The sequence below is a fragment of the Centruroides vittatus genome, unplaced genomic scaffold, assembly GCF_030686945.1.
Source record: "Centruroides vittatus isolate TY-2023 unplaced genomic scaffold, ASM3068694v2 scaffold_1444, whole genome shotgun sequence".
NCBI lineage: Eukaryota > Metazoa > Arthropoda > Arachnida > Scorpiones > Buthidae > Centruroides > Centruroides vittatus.
The window spans coordinates 1,529,003-1,550,572 of record NW_027122679.1 but is presented as its reverse complement, the minus strand read 5'-3'; the positions used below and the strand labels follow the sequence as shown (position 1 = coordinate 1,550,572).

The window sequence follows — 21,570 nt, the reverse complement described above, 5'->3', positions numbered from 1 at the left end:
TGCCACATAGCAAGCCTTGAAGACTTGAGAGTCCAATAATTCAGTAATAACATGGATTAATGTCTGGAGAGTGGTGAAGTGTAACCAACATTAAATTTTTCTGGATAGCAATGAGAAATCATTCTCTCTTTAAATACAGACTTAAGAAAATGCAAAATGTTGTTTGATGTCTGAAGTATGAGACCCCATCTTGCATGAACCACACTTCATTTTTTTTTTTTTAATTTTATATTCATAAAACTATTTAAGAATATGAATATATTGTTCAGTACTAATTCTTATAAGTGCCATGTTTTGCAAGAACACATATACTGTTTCTATGCAAATGATGAAAGTAAAGAAATAGTGTTTCGATTTAAAAAGAAGTGCAGAGTGCAAAGCTTAAAATGAGTTGTTCAGGAGTTATTAAAAATTAAAATTCTGACTTTTTGTTGGGATATCCAGTAGTCGAACACAAAAAACATGAAGATAAGCTGTAACCCAAAAAATTAAGTTTTTTTTAACTACAGTAGAGCATCGATTATCCGACTTAATTGGGGACTGGGGTTGGTCGGATAACCGAAAAGAATGAAAAAATACATTATTAGTATAGTGTATTAGGCCTGGTTTAAATACTAGCCTCCCTTTTATGGTCGAGCCAGTGCTGCCAGCTAAAACATGAAAAAATTTAACAAAAATAATATTAAAATAGCCAAGACATAACCAAATATTGTAGTGCCACATCACTAGCGGACATTTGAATTTGCCGACTAGAACGCAGTCGGTTAATCGATGCTCTACTGTATAATCATCTTCAAAGATTTAACACTCAAAAATTTGTTACACTATTAGAAAGGATTTTATGCAATGTTCCAAATTCTCAAATAATTGTAAATATATTATATAAACTTATACAATATTTCAATGAATTTATTACTTTGCATTCTTTCTTCAACAACCAACAGAATTAAGAATAATTCATGTTTTAAATTTTAAGCCAGCACATTAAATTTATTTGTTATTTAAAAAGCAATCTGTCAGAAAATTATAGTTTTTAAATGCATAATTAACTTGAAAATCTTGAAAAGTAAAAGACTTTGAGTTGCAAAGCTATGCCTAAGTTTAAAAATAATGAAACTAAGAAATATGTGCTCAACATGAACAGATTAATTTGTCTGTAGAAATGACAAAGTAATGGATTGTAAAATTGGTAGGTCTTTTGATATTGGATGTGACAGATAATTTTGGTAGATAAATACGTGTTCTAAAAATAATGCTACCATTTTAAATTACTGTAATTATATTAATTATACCTGAAAAGTGTGAGGTGTACATCAGTCGATAGAGTAAATGCCCAAGTTTCATTTACCATCTGCATACAAACGTCTTTTTGTCTGCTGCCTCCAGGAAATGCCGTAAAAAATGCCGCCTTTACAACAGAGAATACATTTTGTGTTCCAATCCTCAAACTTGAAATCAATCATTATCAAGCAACACAAATATTTGCATTATATGGTGGATCACTGAAATTGTCTGTGATGCTCATGTTACACAGCAACAGTCGTCTCTGCGTCGACTGATTCCAACTTTGTGAACTGCAGAACACAAAATGTTTTCTCTGTTGCAGAGTCACCATTTTTGTTTATAGTACTTCCTGGAGGCAGCAAATAAAAAGACATTTATATGCAAATGGTAGACAAACTCGGACATTTACTCTATTGATTAATGTACCTCGCATACTCCTCGAGTAATAATTAACATAATTACAGTAATTTGAAATGGTAGCACTCTTTTTAGAAGTTCTGAATAAAGTCCATCAAATTGGTTACTTAAAATTTAAGCCACTGCTATAAAATATTCTAAGTCTTATCAGAAAAGCACAAAAGAGAGGTAAGAAAAAATTATAAAGGAAGAATGGAAACTACAGAAAGAGCAGAAAATTCTTCTTACTTTTGGACTGTCAAGTGGATGCTTTAACAAAAAAATTTTAAAAAAAAATGGTGTAGTTCATAGAGAAAACCTTGATAAGAAATAAAGACAGGTAAATCTACAATGTTCTTACAAGGATCGTCTGCAGTAAGATATTGTATTTTTGAAAAGCTACTTCCTAGACTAGTCAGCTGAATCTAGGAAAACTAGCATCCAAAAGTGACATCTACTGTATCATGTATTAGATGTGTCTTTCTGTCAAATCTTACCATCGCATTACATTTCTGTAACTTTATTGGTACAGTTGACAAGGATAGTAGTGAAATCAATGAACATATGTCATAGAAAGTCAATGAAAAACTAAAAATACTGAAAAGAGTGGAAAGCATGAAATAGACTGGATTTTTCAATATAAAAAATCCAATAATAATAAAATGGCAAACTTATAACAAAGACAAGGCGCTATTGATAAATCCAGGATAAAAAAATTTCAGATGTTTTTAAATTATAAAATGATTGCTATCTGTATTTTTTCTAGAAATACCAGAACATAAAATAGAAGAACCGAGTCAGAATAAAAAGAAAGAAAAATAAATCAATAAGATCTCTAAATATCTGATATATAAATAGTTTCAATTCTTCTACCAGAATTTAGAATCTCAGGAAAGCTAAAACTGTCATTAGCAGAATATTCCAGTTTTCAATTGATCTTTTTGACTCTTGAATTGGTCAGAAATTGAAAAAATATATATAAAATGAGAAAATATATAAATTTCAGATATTAAAAAAGTTGCAGAAAAACTGAATAAGTACAATTTTAAGTATATTAGAATTAGGTAAAGAAAGTTTACCAGCTACATCTATGGTACAGACAATTTAATTATGATTAACTAATAAGAAGAATCAAATAGGCTTTCTAAAAATGTTTGACAGGGAAGCCGCAGTCTGAAAAGAAAGTAACCGTCGGTATAATAATGAAAATTTATGCAATGTCTGAACACTAATAGAAATAATTAATGGTTCTAAATAAATTATTCAAAAAATTTTTAGAACAGTAAATCTTTTATTTAACAAGGGAAGACAGCAATTCCGAGAAAACAAATTTTCAAAGAAAATGCACATTTTTAATAGAAAATAAATAGTTAATGTATAAATCCATGTAATTTACAATTATTTTATGTAAAGATCACATTTAAAAACGCTCACTCGTTGAGATGCAAACCAGTAATCTAGCAAACAAATAACGTACACTCCCGCTAAACCGTGCAGTCTTTGATTTATATATTCTGCAAAACTTAAAAATGTTTGAGAAGCATGCTTTGTCCCTTTGTTCAATAAAAGTTCAAACCAAGTAATATTACTAAAGTCTGTGATAACAAACTAGCAACTTTCTCCCATAAGATTTAAAAATAAACAAATAAGATAAAATCAGAGATTATTCAACATTACAATAATTTTAGCCTTTCTAATACAAACTAACTTTAACAGAATATCTTAAAATATTTAAGAAACCAAATAGGAATGCAGACAATTGTGGTTGGTTTGCAGAAACTTGAACTCTTTATATATTAATAACAGAGAAGTAAAATCTCTAGAATATTGAAATCGTCATAGACCATTTAAAACATTCAGTACAAGCACCAAGCAACTTACTATAGGATTGAAAAAGACAATTTAAATGGTAATATATAAGAAACACACAGAAGACACTAACAGAATTTTATTGATAAATAAATTCAAGTATGAAAGATTATCAGTATTATGGAATGTTATCTTATTATTAGATAGCACTGTCACATCGATAAAGGGATTGGGTTGATGATGCCTTTACGAAAAAGCACGGCCGAGAGGATAAAGCTCATTTACGATAACTGCACTGCAACAATTTAGGTCATCTAAAGAGAGAATATAGAGTAAAAACAAAACTCAATAATAAATTAATTCAACAAATTACAATTCAGTCAGAGCAGAATTCAGACTAGGAACAGAGAATAATTAGATAATATTTCATTTTATGGCTGAAAAATTGATTTTAGAATGTAGTAAATAAAATTTCTTCACCAAATAAATAGCATTAATCCTGAGTATTTAAATAATGAGAAAAATCTAGCAAATTACAACAATATCTTTTGTGCAACATATTGATACAGATTTGGTTACTTCACATTGAATTCATATTTACATTATCCTACTAATTAATCCTAGAATTAACCATAGCTCATATTATTATTTAAGTACCCTCACTTAAAAGAAGGTATCGGTACTTAAAAGATGGACCTAGGGTATTGGTAGATTCCTCGATCTTAAAATGTCACTATCATATATTTGTCATTCGTAGAGAATTGTTTCATTGGAAAATAATGCCATTTGGATTGAAAAAAGGCATGCCAATGGTACATGCTTTAAATCGGAGTAGGATCCTCGGGAGTTTTTTGAAACGGTCCGGTTCGGATACGTCGCGTCCAGTCTCTCACCGTCCGGCCGTACTCAATTTGAAATGTCCAATTGTCGAATAACAAAAATTTACTATAATTACAGAAAACTGTAAAATAAATAATACTGCAAACTGCATTCTTTTAAAAATCAAATAAATCATTGGAAAATAATTGCTCCAGAAGATACGGATAAACCCACAACACTCTAGCAGAAATTTGGTAAGGCAAATATAAAGATATGACATTTTGAATTAATAACTTTCTTTAAAGACTGACTACCTTTGCAATTTCTCTCTATCTCTCATCAATAATGGGACCAATTAAAAATTTTTTGAAAAAATGGGCTAATTAACCTGATTTACAATATTTAATTAAATATTTAATAATTACTTCATTATCATTTTTTGTTAATGTGACACAAAACTAATTTTTATATAAAATAATTATTATTCAAAGTTTTAAACATCGGTTGCAGCAAGATGCTTTTCTGATTCTTTTTAAGTTTCGAGACTTAGACTCTGTATTTAATATTTATACAGTTACAAATAAATAAATTAAAGAAAACATTTTGTAATGGGAAAGATAAGGATATTTATATACTTCAAATTTCTGAAATAAATATTATATCTGCCTTATAAAATAATAATTTCTCCATCAGCTTATGCCCAGATAAAATTTATGAATCCATAGCAATTGCTACCTCTATAAATTAATGTTCTCACTAACAAAAAATAAAGAAATATTCTACATATTTCATTTGTTCGAAAACATAGCAAAAAGGGAAATACAAGCTCTCGAAAGCCCAGAAATTATGCACATAATAATTAAAATTTGTTTATATAGTAATATAAAACTGTACATGGTAGTACTGTACTTATTAAGTAGTCTGCTACTTATTTCTCATTACAGTCCAATGAATTCTTTCTCCAAACTGGATTTTCATGCATTTGTGTGTTGATATAGGAAAGATGTTACATCCGAGATTACTGTTCACAACATTTAAGTCGAAACAGTTTCTCAAAAACTGTCAAAATCCAAGCAATTTCTGTTCAAAATAAAATATGAAACAACTTAAAAGTTATACCCTTTCGAGTACAGCATTTTAAATGCATTACAATTAAACGCTGTATGTAAATTAACACTTCAGATGATAGAAGCAACGAGTTAAACAATCAAAACAGAGAATGTAGTCTATTTATTTAACTCGACCGAACAATTTCTAGCGATCTTGCTAAATTTAAGTGACAAAAAATTAAATTTAAAATATCAAAATGGTGATGATAATGCTAACTTCTTTTTTTTTCTGTTTAGAACTGTTAATGATTTATCGAACGTAAAAAAACAATACATTTTTCGTTTACGTCGTTGCATCTATTATTATTATTTTTTTTATTTAAGTTCTAGATTAGAAACTTTGCACTTTTCCAGTCGTATTATTTTAAAAGGATCGATAATCTACAAGTAAAGGTCATTTGGTTCACAAATTGACTAGGAATTATTTTGCAATTCGCATTTATTTATTCGAATTCTATTCTTAAATCTCATTAAAATTTTAAAAATGGCATTTCGTCTCCCATTTTGCATACGTTTCCACAAATCGATCTTCCATGGTATTTAATACGGAACTGGTCAATTACCAAGTGTTATCCATTGTTAAACGCCAGGGCGCCATGGCTAAACGGAAGATTATTTACTTTTCATTTGCGTCTAGCATAAAACATTCGAATTCTCCTCCCGTAACGGCCAACGGTGAGGCAGTCAAACTAGTTTATCGAAGCCCAGTTCTACAAGTTCGTTGCTTAGCCCCGGGTGAAGAAGAAGTAAATTTCAATGGCAAAGGATTTGAATGGCAACAAAATGACGTCGGAGGTTACCTCCGACGTCATTTTGTTGCCATTCAAATCCTTCGAATTGATGAAGTACGCCAGTCTCGTGACGAGATATTTATTTCCTTTTTTTGCTCCGTTTATAATAACTGCAATGAATAGAACTGAATAAAGCACTACGGACGGGACCGGATTTGCTCGTAAACCGACCAAGCTAGGGCCTCGAGCTACGAGTTAAGGCCCGCTCTTTTAAAATGTATTATTCGTTCGAGGAAAAGGGCCTCGTATATTATAATTTAGGATCACGAGTCTAAATCCCGACCCGTCTAATTTGGTATAATTATTTGTGTAATAAATTCCGTAGCCTAATAGTTGGCTAACTACAAATTTCGCGGGCATTACTCGCATTTTCCCACCATTTTCCGTTCGTTTTAAGTACGGGGCATGTAAACCGAACTTTTTAAACGCTCGATAATATAAACTGTCGTGTTTTATCCGTCAGAATTGGTCTACACTATCAAAAGATTCGAACCGATATCGAGTAGCTTCGAACGTTCGAAGCTACTCGAAATCGAACATTCGTAACTACTATTAAAAGCCGATAAGACTTTCCTCTACGTGGATACTGGGTTATTTAGCATAACAAATTAGAAGCGGAACCGTTACTTAACACGAACTGCGCATCGTAACGAATGAGTTACGTTATTTATAAAACGTTGGAATGTACAACAACGTAGTCCAAATGTTTATAAATCGCTCGTGCTCAGATGTAAACATTACATTAATTAAATTGGCCGAAGCAATACGCCGTATAATCGAATTAAAGTTTCAATTACCGTATTAATTCGATAATTTAAAGCGTATAAAATTACATTTAAAGTGGCAAACGGGTTCGGCCCTTTTTTTAAATTTTACCCGTCCGTATTTAATTACTATAAAGGGATTAATTTTTAACCGAAATTTGGATTGTTTATCGAAGAACGTAGTGTTCGCCTGTGACGTAAAAGATGTCACGGTAATGTTGGTAAATAATTCGATAAATAGAGATAAGTAAGAACGTTTTAGCGACTCGACCTTTATATACGAGACTTATTGCTCCGGGGGGAATGTATCGACTGCGTAACCAGTACTTATTCGCCGCGTAACGGAGTACAAGAGAAACGAATTTCGCCGTCTTTAATTATTAAGTATTTATTTTCTAAAAGGCGCATTATAACGGTAATTGGTCCACTTCCTCCATTTCTTTTACGTTAAACTATACCCACAGAATTTTAAAATGGCTTGGATTCTCCCCTCTAAGGGGATTCGAACCTCCAAATCCACGCGCTTTTGGCGTAATAAGCAATCATGCGCCAACCGCAGGGCATTAAAACAGGGGATTTTTAATCGAAATCTGTAGCGGTGAGTCATAAAAATGGCTATATTTGCCGCCATCGATTAAAACGGACACGGCTTATTAAGTCCCGTTATTAACGTAACGTAGCAAAATAAGCCTTAAAAATTAATTTCAAACACGAATTTTTACACTTGAACGGCATCCAAGCCCAATTTAAACTCGATATAAATTAATTTTAAAGGGAAAAATTAAAGACGGATCCTAAAAGGATCGGTCGGGAGAACATAATTTATTAACAAGAGGAGTAACCCCCCCGTTCGTTACTTAAACGATTAAGATTAGAAAGTGTACATAGGCGATTCCGTCTGCCATAAATGTCCGATAATTTTCCATTATCGCTTAAGAAAATAGAAAATATATCGAAATTTGAACGATTAAAAGGCTACCGATATTCAACGGGGTGTATTTTTCGCATGCCCTTTTTTCCGGGAAGGAATCGATGTGTTTAAAAACCCCCAAGCGTCCCTCATTGTCGGAACTTATACCCAAGTAGGACACGAGAGATAAATACATCGATACGCGCATCTCCACGTTACGACACGCTAGTCACGTTCAACGCCAATTATTCGTCGAACTTCGATATACCGCCACTCCGGTAAAGCGCCAATGAATACTGGCAAACTGATCTTCCTTATAGAATATTAGACAATCCTTCGATACCTGTGTAAAACTAACGTACGATTCCGCATTGCTAACGACATTATGGCACTCGTACCACAGTATGATTCTTATTGTTTGAGATTCGTTCAGTTTAGCGCTCGGCTCGATTTATTGCCAGTTTCGGGCCTTCCGTTCCGAAGACGAACACTCAAACCCTGATAAAACGAAGGTAAAAGGTGAAGCGGAGGTTTACCGCAGAGAAAAATCGGGAGTTTATCGGAGGGAGACAAATAAAAAGAGAGTAGTCGCACCTGGCAACGTCGGGTGCTGTCTCTCCTGGCAACCTGCCAAAACGAACCCCTCTCCCTCTTATCAGACAAAGACGCTCCGCTTATCGAACGCCCAACTTTTAAAGGGGAGGTTTTCTCTTAAGGCAGAATACACCGGATTTTTACCTTCGAAAAAAAAAATAATAATAATAATCCGGACGCGTAAACTACGGCGGATTTGTCGCGGAGGACTTTCGGTCCCCGTGTGACGTAAGAGATTTCCCATCGATCCCGACGGCCGATGAAAGGAGTAATAAAAAAATACGTCACGTATTTAATTATTTTATGGGTGGCGTAAAAAGCAGACCGCTTCTCTATCCACTTCCGTTTACTCGCTAATCCGATAAGAGCGACCGGTTAGCAACTACCGGTAATCGCCAACGCCGCATTTTTAACTCGCGCGATTCCGGAAAACAAAGAGCGACATTCGATTATCCGTTCGCGACGATCCTCTTCCCCCTTTACTTTTCTCCGCGCGCGGAAGTGAAGGAGCGGAAGACGCGACGCGTCGGGAGGGTCAACCTCCCGATTTACCGGTGGACTGACCCATCGGGGAAATTCTCGATTTTCCGGCCTTCGAACGACGCCAGAAATATTTCCCGGGAAGTTACTACGCGCTTATTTAACGCTAGTGTCGGGGCGCGTACCCGTTGCGCCCCCTTCGTTAAAATACTATAGGGTAGTTTGTTATCGTAAACAAAACGGGGGGGTATTCGAGATTTGGAAAAAATTCGGATATAATCGGATATAACGGAAATAAAGTAACCAAAGTTCTTTATAAAGCTCGGAGTTATTAAGTTTAAACATTTGTCATCATTACCGTTTTCTTCCGCGTCTTTGAATAGAGTTAATTATAGTGTTTGATTTAATTGTTACGTAGTAATTTGCTTCCACTAAGGCTCTCGAGCTGTGTTATTTTTAATAATTTCCGTATTAGTAATTACTTAACAACTAACAAACGAAAATAAACGAGGCACGCGCTCGCTCCGGAATCTTTTCGACTCTCGACATTCCCAGAAGGGAGACAACTTCTCGGCTCTGGGAATAAGTGACCGTTTCCGTTTTTAAAGAATTGGGAAAAGACCCGAAACCGGCGTGGCGGGAGGGTCCTAACCCACCAGTGGCATTTAGGTTCATTTTTGGGAGGACTTTTTATAGGCCCTTATTAAGGTGTTACTAACGTGAAGAAAACCCGAAAAACTCCACGTTGCCAGGCGCGAACCCCCGACCAGTGTTTTCCGGGTTGTCTGCACGTTAGTAACACCTAAATAAGGGCCAGTTTCCTATTTGAAGAAAAAGTCCTCCCGGGAGGCACCCCCTCGGCAGATCGCCCGCGTGTCGCGCTGCAATAACTAATAAATCAATCAGGACGGTGCGAAAGGTCCGAGACTTTCGCCTACGGAACGAACCGCGGTCTTTCCGGTTTCGATAGTCGAAAAAAAAGTGACCCGTCGGAAAGTGTCTCGTAAATAACGAGAAATAAAAGAGATCGGCATTTTATTATTGGAATAAATCTCCGGTTATTTATGTCGGCGGGCGAAATCCAGCGACGCCGACGCGCGCGGAGGAATGCGCAGGGAGTTGGAAATCGAAGCGGAAGCGCCACGCGGGTCACCTTTACGCGTATTTTTAAAATTTAACTTGCATTACGAATCGTAAATATTTATTAAGCCGATAAAGGAGGGTTGAACCGCCTCCGAATGGCAATTTCCAGAAAGGGTGACGTCGGAGAAAGAACGAGCCTTAACGCGCCGAGAAAATTCCGGTGCGCAAGTTTAAGGAAGGAAGGGAAAATGAAATTTTTGGAAGAGGGAGCTTTTAAGGGAGCATTCTGTAATCGGATGGGTCCGAGAGTTTCCGAATGGAGTGGAAATATCCGTTTCCGGTCGGATTTCTCTCTCCGACTACCGGAAGAAGAAAACTTTGGCAGAGGCACGGGACGAAGGAAAGGAGAGCCGCGTCGGCAGTTTTCGACCGGAAGAGGCGATTAAATCCTAGATGAGAGACGGACCGGAAGCGAGAGCCGGAAAAGTGGAGAAGAGAAGGTTGGACGAGGGGAGTCGCCCGGGTTTTCCATTCCCGCGCTCGATTCTCACCCGTTACTTTATGCTTTAGTCGGGAATTCCGATTAATCGAATTTCCTAGGTGCGCGACGCGTCGGCGCTTTATTTACTTAGACCGGAAGGTAAGAAGCGCGTCGGGAACGGGCGTCGCCCACCGTCGACGGGGAACGGAGAAGGAAATCGATCGGTTGGGGGAAACGACACCGCCGAGTATGGATTCCTGTGTCCGTCAGTCGGTGGAGACGTCGGATTTCAATTTTTTCGCAAGTCGGCCTGGCGTTTCGGCCCACTCCGAGAATTAGGAAGAAGAATTCCCTGGGCGGAGGGAGAGGGTCCCGCGAGAATTCGGACGGGACGAGAAGAGGCGAAGAATCCTCCTGACGACGGGAGACTCCACTTCCACCCGGTCGGACGGGCCAAAGAAGCAGAATTTCCGGTTCTCCGAATTTTCCGGGCTAAGAAGCTAACCGGTGAAATTTCGCGGCGAAAACAGGAACCGCATCCCGTAATCGGACGGGTGCTCCTTTGTCCCTTCCCTCCGTCCGTCGGGGAAAACTCTTCCAGGGAAGCTCCGTCCATCCTCTCCGAAAGAATCTTCGTCTCTCTTCTTCCCTCCGGAATCGGGTGAAAGGGGGGGGCGGAATGACCTCTCTGACGTTCCCGCGGAGCAGGACGAGAAGGTCCCTTCCCTGGCGACAGGGAAGGAGGCCGCGAGACGCTCCTTCGTCCGATTCCGTTAATTAGACGCTCCTCCGTTCCCGGTGGCGCGTGCTAATTAATTTTGCCGGGATCCCCGCGGCGCTCCGGATGGGGAAGAGCCGCCCGGTCCGCCCGAAAATCTCCACTTCCCTCCGGGTCGAAGGTAGAACGTCCGAAAACGGGAATTCCCCTCCCCGGGCCGCGAAGGTCGACTTCTATCTCGGCCCTGCGGGCGGAGGGAAAGAGCGCCGCTCGCCAGAAAGGTCCGAGTGGCTCCTTTCCGGGGTGGCCCTCGGCGCTCGGAGAGACGGAGGAGGCGCCGGCGCGTGGCTAGGGAAGACGGGCGGGGGCTGGGGCGAAAAATCCGCGGCCGGAGGCAGAGAGCGTCTTTCCATCCAAGCCCGCGGATGGCGCGTCGTCTGGACTTCCGTCCAATGAGGCCCGAGGGGAACGGGAGCCGAGGTCGGGATCCCGGGGCCGAAGGCGGAGGGCCCCAGCCGCCACCGACCGGAGAGGAATGCCTCCACCTTCCTTCCCCTCCACCGTCTCCCGGCGGCCTCCCCGGACGGGTTTCGAGACGCCTCCGCGCGCTCGTCTCCGCTTCCGATTTCTTTGTTTGGAACGAAGCGGCGGAGCGCCTCTCGCGTTTTCTTCCCTTCCGGCGCCGCGCGTCGGATGGAGATTTCGGCAGCGTCGTCGCCTTCCGTCGGCAGAGAAGGGTCGACCATCCGACATTTGGGAGAAAGCGCGCGCCGTGCCCGCTCGGGGCGCTAATTACCGTCGACGACCGAAAGCGTGCCGTGGCGCGGGGAGGGGAACGATCGGAGGGCACCGCCACCGCTCGTGCCGTAAATATTTATGGCGGCGGAAGGGCACCGACGCCGGACGTCGGCGGGGAAGAAGAGGCCGAGCTTTTTCTATCCGGATATTCGAGAGTCTCACCTTTGGAAGACGAGGCGCCGGTCCACAGCGCGATCCAGTAAACGAAGGCCGGTAGACGCGTCGAAGACGTCTTCATGTCTTCCGGTGATATCCGGGCGTCGAACGTCGACCCGATACGCACGAATAAACGAAAACGTATTCGACTCGGACCACCATCACACGCCCGTCTCTTCCCTTCGGCCGCCGACGACCTCCATGACTCTAACTTCGCATTCCGCCGTCAGGGGGACGGCGTCGCGGGTCGGTCGCGCCCTCCGACCAATGGCGCCCGTCGCTCCTTCGAGTCACGTGAGCGCCGGAGGGCCAACCCCGGACGGCCGTTTTAAAAGTGCGCGAATTTCCGGAGCGCGTGGTTGGGTAGATCGAGAAACAGACGCTTACTTCGGCCTCCCTTTCTTTTCTCGCTTCTCGCTAATTTCCTCCGTCCGGTCGGAGAATTCCCGAAATCGGAATGGAAAACGGGATTTTTACCTGTCCGTTAGCGCGGTACCCCTCCTTCTGGAAACTTTCCTCCCCACAAACTAAAGATCGGTCCGTAAACCAGCGGAATAATGGGTTCTGTCTTCGAAATAACGCAACTTTTCACTCGTCGAGTGAGAAAGACCCCGACGTAACGTGGCCACACGAGAAATCGGGGAAGAGGTTTCCGGTTCCTCCTCCCAGAAGTCGGTGTTTGTGACTAGAGTATATATTTTGAAGCATTGATTCATAACCCGGATTTAGATGCGTCGGGTGTTGAGTTAACTCCATTTATTTCTCGGAAATGGCTTTATATAGAATTTGGTGACGGTCCAAATCTTTTCTTTCCCGTGTTTTAAATTTAATAATTTCCAATACACGTATCCGTTAATCCTTCCGCCCCCTCCTCCTACGTATAAAGATTACTCTGCTGAAATTCGGTAAGGACCGGCGCGATAACCTCGGTTTATCTACGTTTTAACCGTGAGTGGTAGCCGTGGCACCCGCACGAAATTCGGATACCAGACGTCCCCTATCCGATTAACCGTAAAATCTGTTTTCGCGGACGGTTTGGGTTCCTCGTTTCCCAAAAATTTGCCGTCGGTGTGGCTACTCCATAAATTTTCCTAAGTACCGAGTGCCCCGTACAAAATAGTCTTTTTTGTGTGGGCCACTCAGCACAGCTCGAGTATACAAAATAATTCTTGGCAGCGGCATTTTTTCTTAATAACGATCTTTCGTTCAACACCGAGGGTGCGCGTAATACACTTTGGGAACGCGCTACGCCACAAGAATCGTTAAGTCGATTTTACTGATGGGGCGGCCACCGCCCGGTGGTCTCTCTTCAATTACTTCCAACCCGCATTTCGCTATTTCTACGCGTTAACTATTTGTCGTTAGGAGTCGTCGGCTAATTTTCTCCCTCGGTGGCGGGTTATAGCTTAGTGGGGCCCAAGCTAATTTGAATTGGGGGGGATCCCGCGTACGGTGTCGACTTCGTACATTTGGGGGGAAGAAAGATCGGTTTGGGGCTTCGGCAATTGCCTATTTTCGCCCGTAGAATGCCGCTCTTTCCCGTTCACCCAGTAACGTTTCTACCCTAAACGGGATTAATTAAAGGCAATTAAGTTCTAGAAACAGATAAAATCTTTACTCCTTTGTTACTAGAAAACTCAGGCGATATTATCGGCGATAACACACGGAAAAAAATATAATCCGGCATCGATAGGTACCGTTTTCGAATCCGCGGACGACGAGAATTTCAATAATTAACATTAAAAATTACGCGTAAGGATGAAATGTAGTGATAACTTTCTACACAAAAGCAATTAGTAACTCGTGCAAAGATTATAAATACTGGAGCGAGGTTTTTCCCAAACTCCTCCATTCTGTTTGTCTTTCCCAAAGAAAAAAAGAAGTTTCCCCCAGGCAAAAGAAAGGTTAATTAAATCACAAACGGCATTGTTTACGGACGTAAAGATCGATAATATACTTAATAAATTAAATAGAAATGCCTTATTCTTTTAATAAAAGGGTATCTACACAAACCCGTTTATAATAAAAGAAAATTTCTGTGTTATTTATAACGACGGCTAATTTTTATTAACGGGTGTACGCCGTACGTACAATTAATTTTTACCCGTTTATTACGCGAATAACCGAAAGCGGGGGAGGGCGGAATACTTTGAAGGCGAATAGACCGCGGGATTTGTTTTGTGCTTCATTTGGCCACGGTTAATTGGACGAGTCACACGGAAACGGGTCTTGTTTTCGGTTTTAATCCGTCCGATCGAAGCAAAACGGGTGGCTTGTAACCAGGTTTATAATTAACTTACTCGGCGGCGTTACGTACGCTTTAATTAATTAACGGCCGTATATCGAGGTCGGGTCTTTATAGTTACGGCTTAATACGTCCGCGCGCCTCTCTCTACTTCGATAAATCATGATGGCGCGGATTCTTATACTTAATTCTTCCCCGAATTTTAAATTCGTTTGACGTGCCGCCATCTGTCGGCAAGATTTTCGACTTTTAGCCGAAAAAATATAATTACCACAACCGTCCCCCCACGACATATAACCAGCCCAAACGCGCTTAAACCCCGAACGCACGAATATATGGGCTACGCGGAGGACGAGCGGGATAATTATAAAGTTTTTATTCCGTTGCCGGATTAAGAAATCGGAGGGCGTACTTTATAGGAATGGAATGGGGGGAAGTGTGTAGCAGGGGGCGATCGTGAGAAGAATGGTAAGAAACGTGAGTGGAAGAAGACGACGGTAATACTTAACTTAGTCCGCTTTTAAATAACTGAAGCGGTATTGTGAATAATACAAAGCGGGCGCTTGGTCCACCCCGGAAAATATCCGTCGCCTTTTGAAACATTCAATGGCCGCGTCCGACTAGATCAATATTTCCGTTAGAACCGAAGCCGTCTCGTCTTATGTTACGTCACAAGATAGATTTTTATTTGCACTCTCTTCTATAATGACGATTTTCCTCTCGTTACTACCTATTACTCTAATGCTTTCGTGTCTGGCTACTCTCTCTCCCCCCGTATATTTTAATGCGCCTCTCTACCTATTCCCCCTTTTTATTTATTTATTTCCTCCCTTTAAATATTTAAAATTCCGTAAATTTACTTTTTCGGTTCCTCCGCTAGGTGATTTTCGTGTCGAAAGTATTGCTTATATTATCTCGACTTACGTCACAATAGTCGTAGAGGATTATTACGGCCACCACCGGATTTTAATTAAAGGAGGTGGCCCGGAAAAACTTGTAAATCGACTTATTCCCTTATTTAAAATGTAAGGAGCGCAGAATCCAGCCGGGTTACTATTATTATTATTTATACGCGTGTATTTACCTTCCTCGTCAGTACTTTTCTTCCATTTTGCAAATTTACGGCTTTAAATTCGGTAAAGCCTTTAAAACGGTTAGTAAATAGTAACGTAAATAAAAAAATTACGCGCCGGTTGCCTACCTATTATCCACGCTACTTAAGGCGCGTAGGTGGGGAGAGGTTAGCGCCGCCCAATTCGTTCGATGAAAGGTAAATTTATTCGGGTTGGAGTTGCGAAACGGAAGGGTTTACAGCGCGTAGAGTAGTGTTTGCGGCGCATAAATCGGCTTAACGATGTACGCGCTACCGAATTTAGAAAGAATTCCTATCGTTTTCCTCCTTGGAAATTGGATATAAAATGTTTTCGAACGTTAATCGAAGTCGTTAGTTATCCGGAGATGTGGAAGTCGGAGGGAAGGCAATAAAATAAGAGAGAAGGTTCTTTAACTAGTTTGTTAGAAATACAATCTAGAAAACAGCAACTGCCGTATCGATTTTCAATTCTGTGGTTTTACGACATTTTGTGGCATTTGCCACACCTCGTAGGCCACCTCGCTACATGGATCAAGTCGTATCGAGCGGAAATGAAACTTCTTTATAAAAATGTCTACCCCCTCTATCGATTATAAACTTTTATTATCCGGTTTTGACAAAGATTTACATTTATTTACGTTACGATTATTAAAGTAGCCGGCATTATATTGTACTTTTGACACAAGTACTTACGTGTAAATCAAGAGTTTTCCCCTCCACTACAATGCGACATTGTCGTCTTTCTATATAAAGTAGGATATTTTAAAAAGAAATTCGCACGTGTTGGCTGAAGGTATACATAAAGGTGATATAAGTGGAAGGGAGCGAAAGAATCGATATAAATCGAGGCAGGTAGAAGAAGTGGGATCTCGTAGAAGTCGTAAATAAGCCGAAGTAAGAAGGACAATCGAAATAAATACTCAAGCCGAACTTTATCTGCTTTTTAATACTTATTTGTATAGAAAAAAAAATGAAAAATGCCATTTTAAAAAACGTAAACGATTTGAAGATAAATAAAGGAGTAGAAAATATTGTTTGAGGAAGGACGAGGAGCTTGTTGGGAAACTTGTTTGAAATTATTCCTACCTAGACGTATACATATTTTAGGGGAAGACCATCAATTGTCAAAAATCTAATCGCTGGCAGTCGGCACAAGTTACTTCTAGGAATTCTGACAGAACAGCAACTTCTCTTCTACTCTTTCTTTTTCTGCCGTGGAAAGAAATATGGAGTCTCCGGTCTTAAGTTGAGAGCTGGCTGCAATTCCAAAGAAATATTACCTAGCTTTCCGGGAAAAGATGTCACGTGAAAAATTCGCCTAATTCGTCAGAAGTCATTTTATTTGTTTACTTATTTCTGTGGAATTTTTCCGCTTCCGTTTGTCTCCAATTAAATTTTAATAGGCAAAAGATTGGCTAAAGACGATCTTAAACCGGTATTCTCCTACGGGCAAATTAATAAAACGAATTGGAAATTCCGGAAAAAATTAGTGAACGAGAAGAGGAAACAGATTCTTCTTTAATAAGAATAGAAAATAATTAACTTCCGACAATCAAAATAATCCAAACATTAACTTAAATAACCTTTACACACAAAAAGAAATAGAAAATAATAATAAAAAAATTAAGCGAATGCCAGATGTTTTCTTTGAAAATTTATAAAATTAGATTTTAAAAACCGCATCCCGGTCGAATTCTTTTCCTCTTCGTTCCGTAATTTAATTGACTAAATTTAATTTAGTCGAGCGCGAATAAAAAAAATTCGCGCTCGATAAATTAAGAGTGAGAAGAATTCGTGCAGTTTGTTTGTCTCTCAACGTTAAACAGAGAAAAGAGAAAGTGAGAAAGAAAGAAAACACGGAAATGCATTTTAATACGCGAATATTCCGAGTCGGAATAACCCGGAAGAACCAGCCAAGTGCCATTCCGTTTCCGGAATTTTTCTACATTATCATCTGCAAGTGTAGAAGCCACTTTGTTAAAGTAAAACGAAGAATTTTCCTGGAAAAAAAAACGAACTTTATGTGTATAATCATGTACGTCTGTAGGGCCAAACCGTACTTTTACAGTACAATACAAAGTTTAAAAGTTACTTTCGTTTTATGGATTCCTCGAATTCTTTCTGTAAAAAAAGTTTCCAGTGTTTTCGTTATAGCTTCGTGGGGCCCGGGTTAATTTGAATCAGGGGGCCCCGTGCGGTGTCGATTTAGGACACTTTTCTTCGGGGAGAAATAATTTCTTATAAAAGATCGTTTTGGAGCTCTCTCTTTGTGGGGGGGGGGCCCGGAAAATGTGGCCCTTTTTGCCCGTAGGACAACGTGCCACTGATTTTCTTAGTGAAGAATGTTTTTTTTTAATTTTTTTAAATAGAAAGGACGATTTCCCATCGAAGAAAGTTCGTCGCATTCGTAATTATTTTTAAAAGGGGGATAAAATTGAAAGAAGTTTGCGTGTTTCCATTTTTTACATTTCGTAGTCGGAATCGCGGTTCGGGTTCCTTTTAAAGGGCCGATTTTCCAAGCAATATTTTACGGGAATGTCATTTTATCTCGTAGCTAAGAGCGGGAATTTAGTTTCCGTGGAAATAAAAATGCGAATATTCCAATTTTTTTTTTTCCTTTTATTGGAATAAAAGTGAAAGCGAACAAAGCCGAAAGTGGCTTTTTTCGAATTTAGAACCGTCGAATTATTTTAGTAACGGTCCAAAAATAAAATAAAATAAAAAACTCGACGACTCTTCCCTCTTCCTGGGAGGAAAGTGTTGGTGTAACGAATTGTATCCGTAATATTCCCGGTCCTTTTAGGTTTTCACACTTTTAAAACTTATTATCTAAACTTGTAATAATTGGACCGAGCGTAAACATTCGTACTATAAATTCGGAAATAAATATAAATTATCACGGCTCTTTCATGATATATCCGAATCAGGGTAGTGGCTTTTTCAATAATAAATAATAGAAGAGCCAAACTGGAAAGTTTTTTTTTTTTTAACTCTCTCGACACTGTGGGTACTAAGAGGACTTTTTAGGGAGTCCTCTTGGGTTTGGCCGGGTCCCGCGTGTCAAGACGGGCCACTCCCGAAAATTTCCTGGGATTTTGGAAAGAAAAGGGTGGAAACGCAGTGGCGCGTGAACAAAAAAGACAATTGCCTGGGCCCCCACCAACAGGGAGCCCCGAGTCAATGTTTTATAAGAAGATATTTCCTCAAAAAAATTCACTGTACGTGGGGCCCCACGAAGTTATAACGCGCTACTGTGGAAACGAATGAGAAGACACGCCGACCCTTAATGTAAAATAGAAAAGATATAATTATGATCTATACAACAATTAAATGAAAAGTTAATAAAAATGTCATTTTTATTACACATTTTGTCTTTGTTAATTCATTTATTACCCGAGAGCAATGCCGGAAACTATTGTTAAGTGATTTCTTTTCTCTTTCTCTCTACGACGTAACCGTAACAGACTTTAGTCTCTCGATTTCTATTACTTAAACAATAAATTATACATATATTAATTGATTAAATTAGAAAACAATTAGCAAAATTCATAAAGTGCGGTCGATACCACCTACAAATAATACACAGTTCTGGCTATTTACATCGATTAATCGTCGCTGAAATGCGGGGTATTACAGAGATCACGTGACATGACACGGCAAATGCCGGAAGATGGACGACGGATGATTAGGAGGAAATGGCAATCCATACATACGAATCAACGCCGAATAAATGAGATTCGATTCTTACTAATTTGAAGTTTCGCCTTAGAAGAATGTAATACAATAGAATAAAATTAGAGTAAGAAGAAATTCGGTTGTTTTTATAAGTTATTTAGACAATTGAAAAAAAAATAATAATAATAAGAAAAGCGCCATTCTTTCCCGAATTTAGTCCAAGTTTTTGTAAAAAGTGAGAAGGAATTGAGTTTTTTCTCCTCCTTTTCTTGTTTACGAAAAGTTTAGAATCGATCCGATAGTCAACGGGCGATATTTACATTGGGTTTTACCTCCCACGTCGCAACGCTACGGCCGAAGATGGAAGACATAAATTTGGAAGAAGGAGACGGTCGCACGGCGCATCTTGGCCATATTTAAACTTCTTTAATTCACCCGCGGAGGAAAATGGCCCGCATAATGGAAAGCGAAGAATTTTCCGGCAGGGAAATTTGCATGTAAATTCCGGTATCGACCGGCGCATCCATTCTCTAAACAATCGATAGACAGGGGCGAATTGTAGTCCACGCGAGTAAATAATCAAACATTTACCGCTTGGCGTCTGCACACCACAAAAGATCAATGCGGTCGGCGCCATTAAAAGTTTTTCCCGGGGTCCTCTAATGGCGAAGAAGGTCATTTGGCGGAAACGTCTCCCACATCTGGATGGAGATGGAGTAATGATGCAACTTCCGCCTTCATTCTATACTCGGCAGTGGTAATGGTCGTGAGAAAATCCGGCATTAATGGTAAATCCAGCGTGGAAGAAGGATGCAAATGACGACCATTGGACGTCTCCAGAAAGGAAGCAGCCAATAGCCGGATACTTTTTTGTACCGGTGGTACTCTAGGAATTAAAAGCGCCTCCGACCCGACACTTCTACAATCTTCGCCTCCGAACGTCTTCCACTTTATCGTTTATTAAACGATATCTCCCTTCTTTACCTGCAATTTTTTTACGGTGACGTACGACTTTTAAGAGTAATGGATGGCCAAAGGATTTCCAGGTTGGCCGCTGAATATCCACGTAGCAACTACCGAATTTTTCGTATCCCCCGTTATTTATTATCCGGATGCTGTTTACTCCCGACACAAACCGGGATTATAATTCACGTTTTAATTGGGTAACGGCACAAAGCCAAGATTTATTAAGTCCGATCTGCTTTTTTTTCTTCCTCCGCAGAAGACGACAGAAAGAAACCAAGAAGTGCCCTGTAATCTTACAACGGTCACGCCATCTTAGCGTGGCTAATGGAGAGTAGATTGATACTGCAGGATATTTGTCTAGTTTGCCAGTATGGCCGCCGCGGTGGCAAATTAATGACCGTTGGTTCTTTGCTGCGGATTTCTTGGCGTTAAATGGTTTTTAAAATTGCTAAATTTTGCTTATCTGCCCACCGGTTAAACGTTATAATATAATAGATTCGTAATTGTGGCGATAAACTTTATCGAAACTCGGTATTTTTATTTGGCGCAATCTAACTAACCGTAATTAATTACAATTATCAGATTAACCATTATGAAATGGTTTCCGCTGCCCGTTTAAACCATTTTAACGAGTATTCGGACAAAATAGAGAAGCTAATTTCGTAATATTAGTAACATTTAATGGACCCGTTTACAAGGCATTATTAACTCTTCCGTGATTACCCCATCGACGTCCGATTTGTATCGGTTTGTTCGGATAACAAAGACCAAACGAATTTGGTGGATAGACGTAGAAAATCGAATTTAATTAATTAGATAAAGTACGACGTTCATTCCCGACGTAATTTACATACGGTGGCGAAGGAAATAAAGTATAAAACTAGACGTCATCATTAACGAGACGGGCGAGAAAGCTACAGTAAATATGCATTTGTAAATAAAACTAGAGAAGTGTAAGTAACGTGTGTAAAGTCCGAAGTAATGTAGGAGTCGGGAGAATTCCTAAGGGAGACGACGTTGATGAGCAGAATCAATGTAGACAAATTAATCTTGGAAGTCACTTCGGGTTATTCGTGTTAAAACTGATTCCTTCACATCCACTTCAATTTCTTTCTAAAAATTTATCAATTTTATTTTTTATTCCCTCCTACTTATTAAGATATTTTTTTTGTATTTGGTACCGGGAAACGGACAAAAAATATCAAGTTTTTTTTATCTTTTATTTTTTCCAATTTACTTTCTTGATGATTTTCTTACGACTCGAAAAACTTCGGTAATTATATTACAGCCATTAGGCCTATATTATGCAATTGTAAACCTTTAAAAGTCCATAAATCTACATTGATGTATCGGAGAAGAGTGGAAAAAGAGAAACTTTAATTTAGTAGTAACCGAAGAT

General features: G+C 39.4%; 1 protein-coding gene across 4 annotated transcripts in view; it reads right to left on the bottom strand.

Annotated features, from left to right (window-relative positions):
• The window catches only part of LOC136987073 (neogenin-like), a 100,610-nt gene that overhangs the window by 70,011 nt on the left and 9,029 nt on the right, over positions 1-21,570 (bottom strand). For 3 of the 4 annotated variants that reach the window (XM_067284718.1, XM_067284720.1, XM_067284721.1), the window contains exon 1: positions 12,199-12,414. The exons of the other annotated variant lie outside the window; for it this stretch is intronic. In XM_067284718.1, the coding sequence (XP_067140819.1) occupies positions 12,199-12,274 (76 nt within the window). In that variant the 5' untranslated portion in view covers positions 12,275-12,414. Of the gene's footprint in view, positions 1-12,198; positions 12,415-21,570 lie in introns of those variants that run through there. 4 annotated transcript variants of the gene reach the window in all.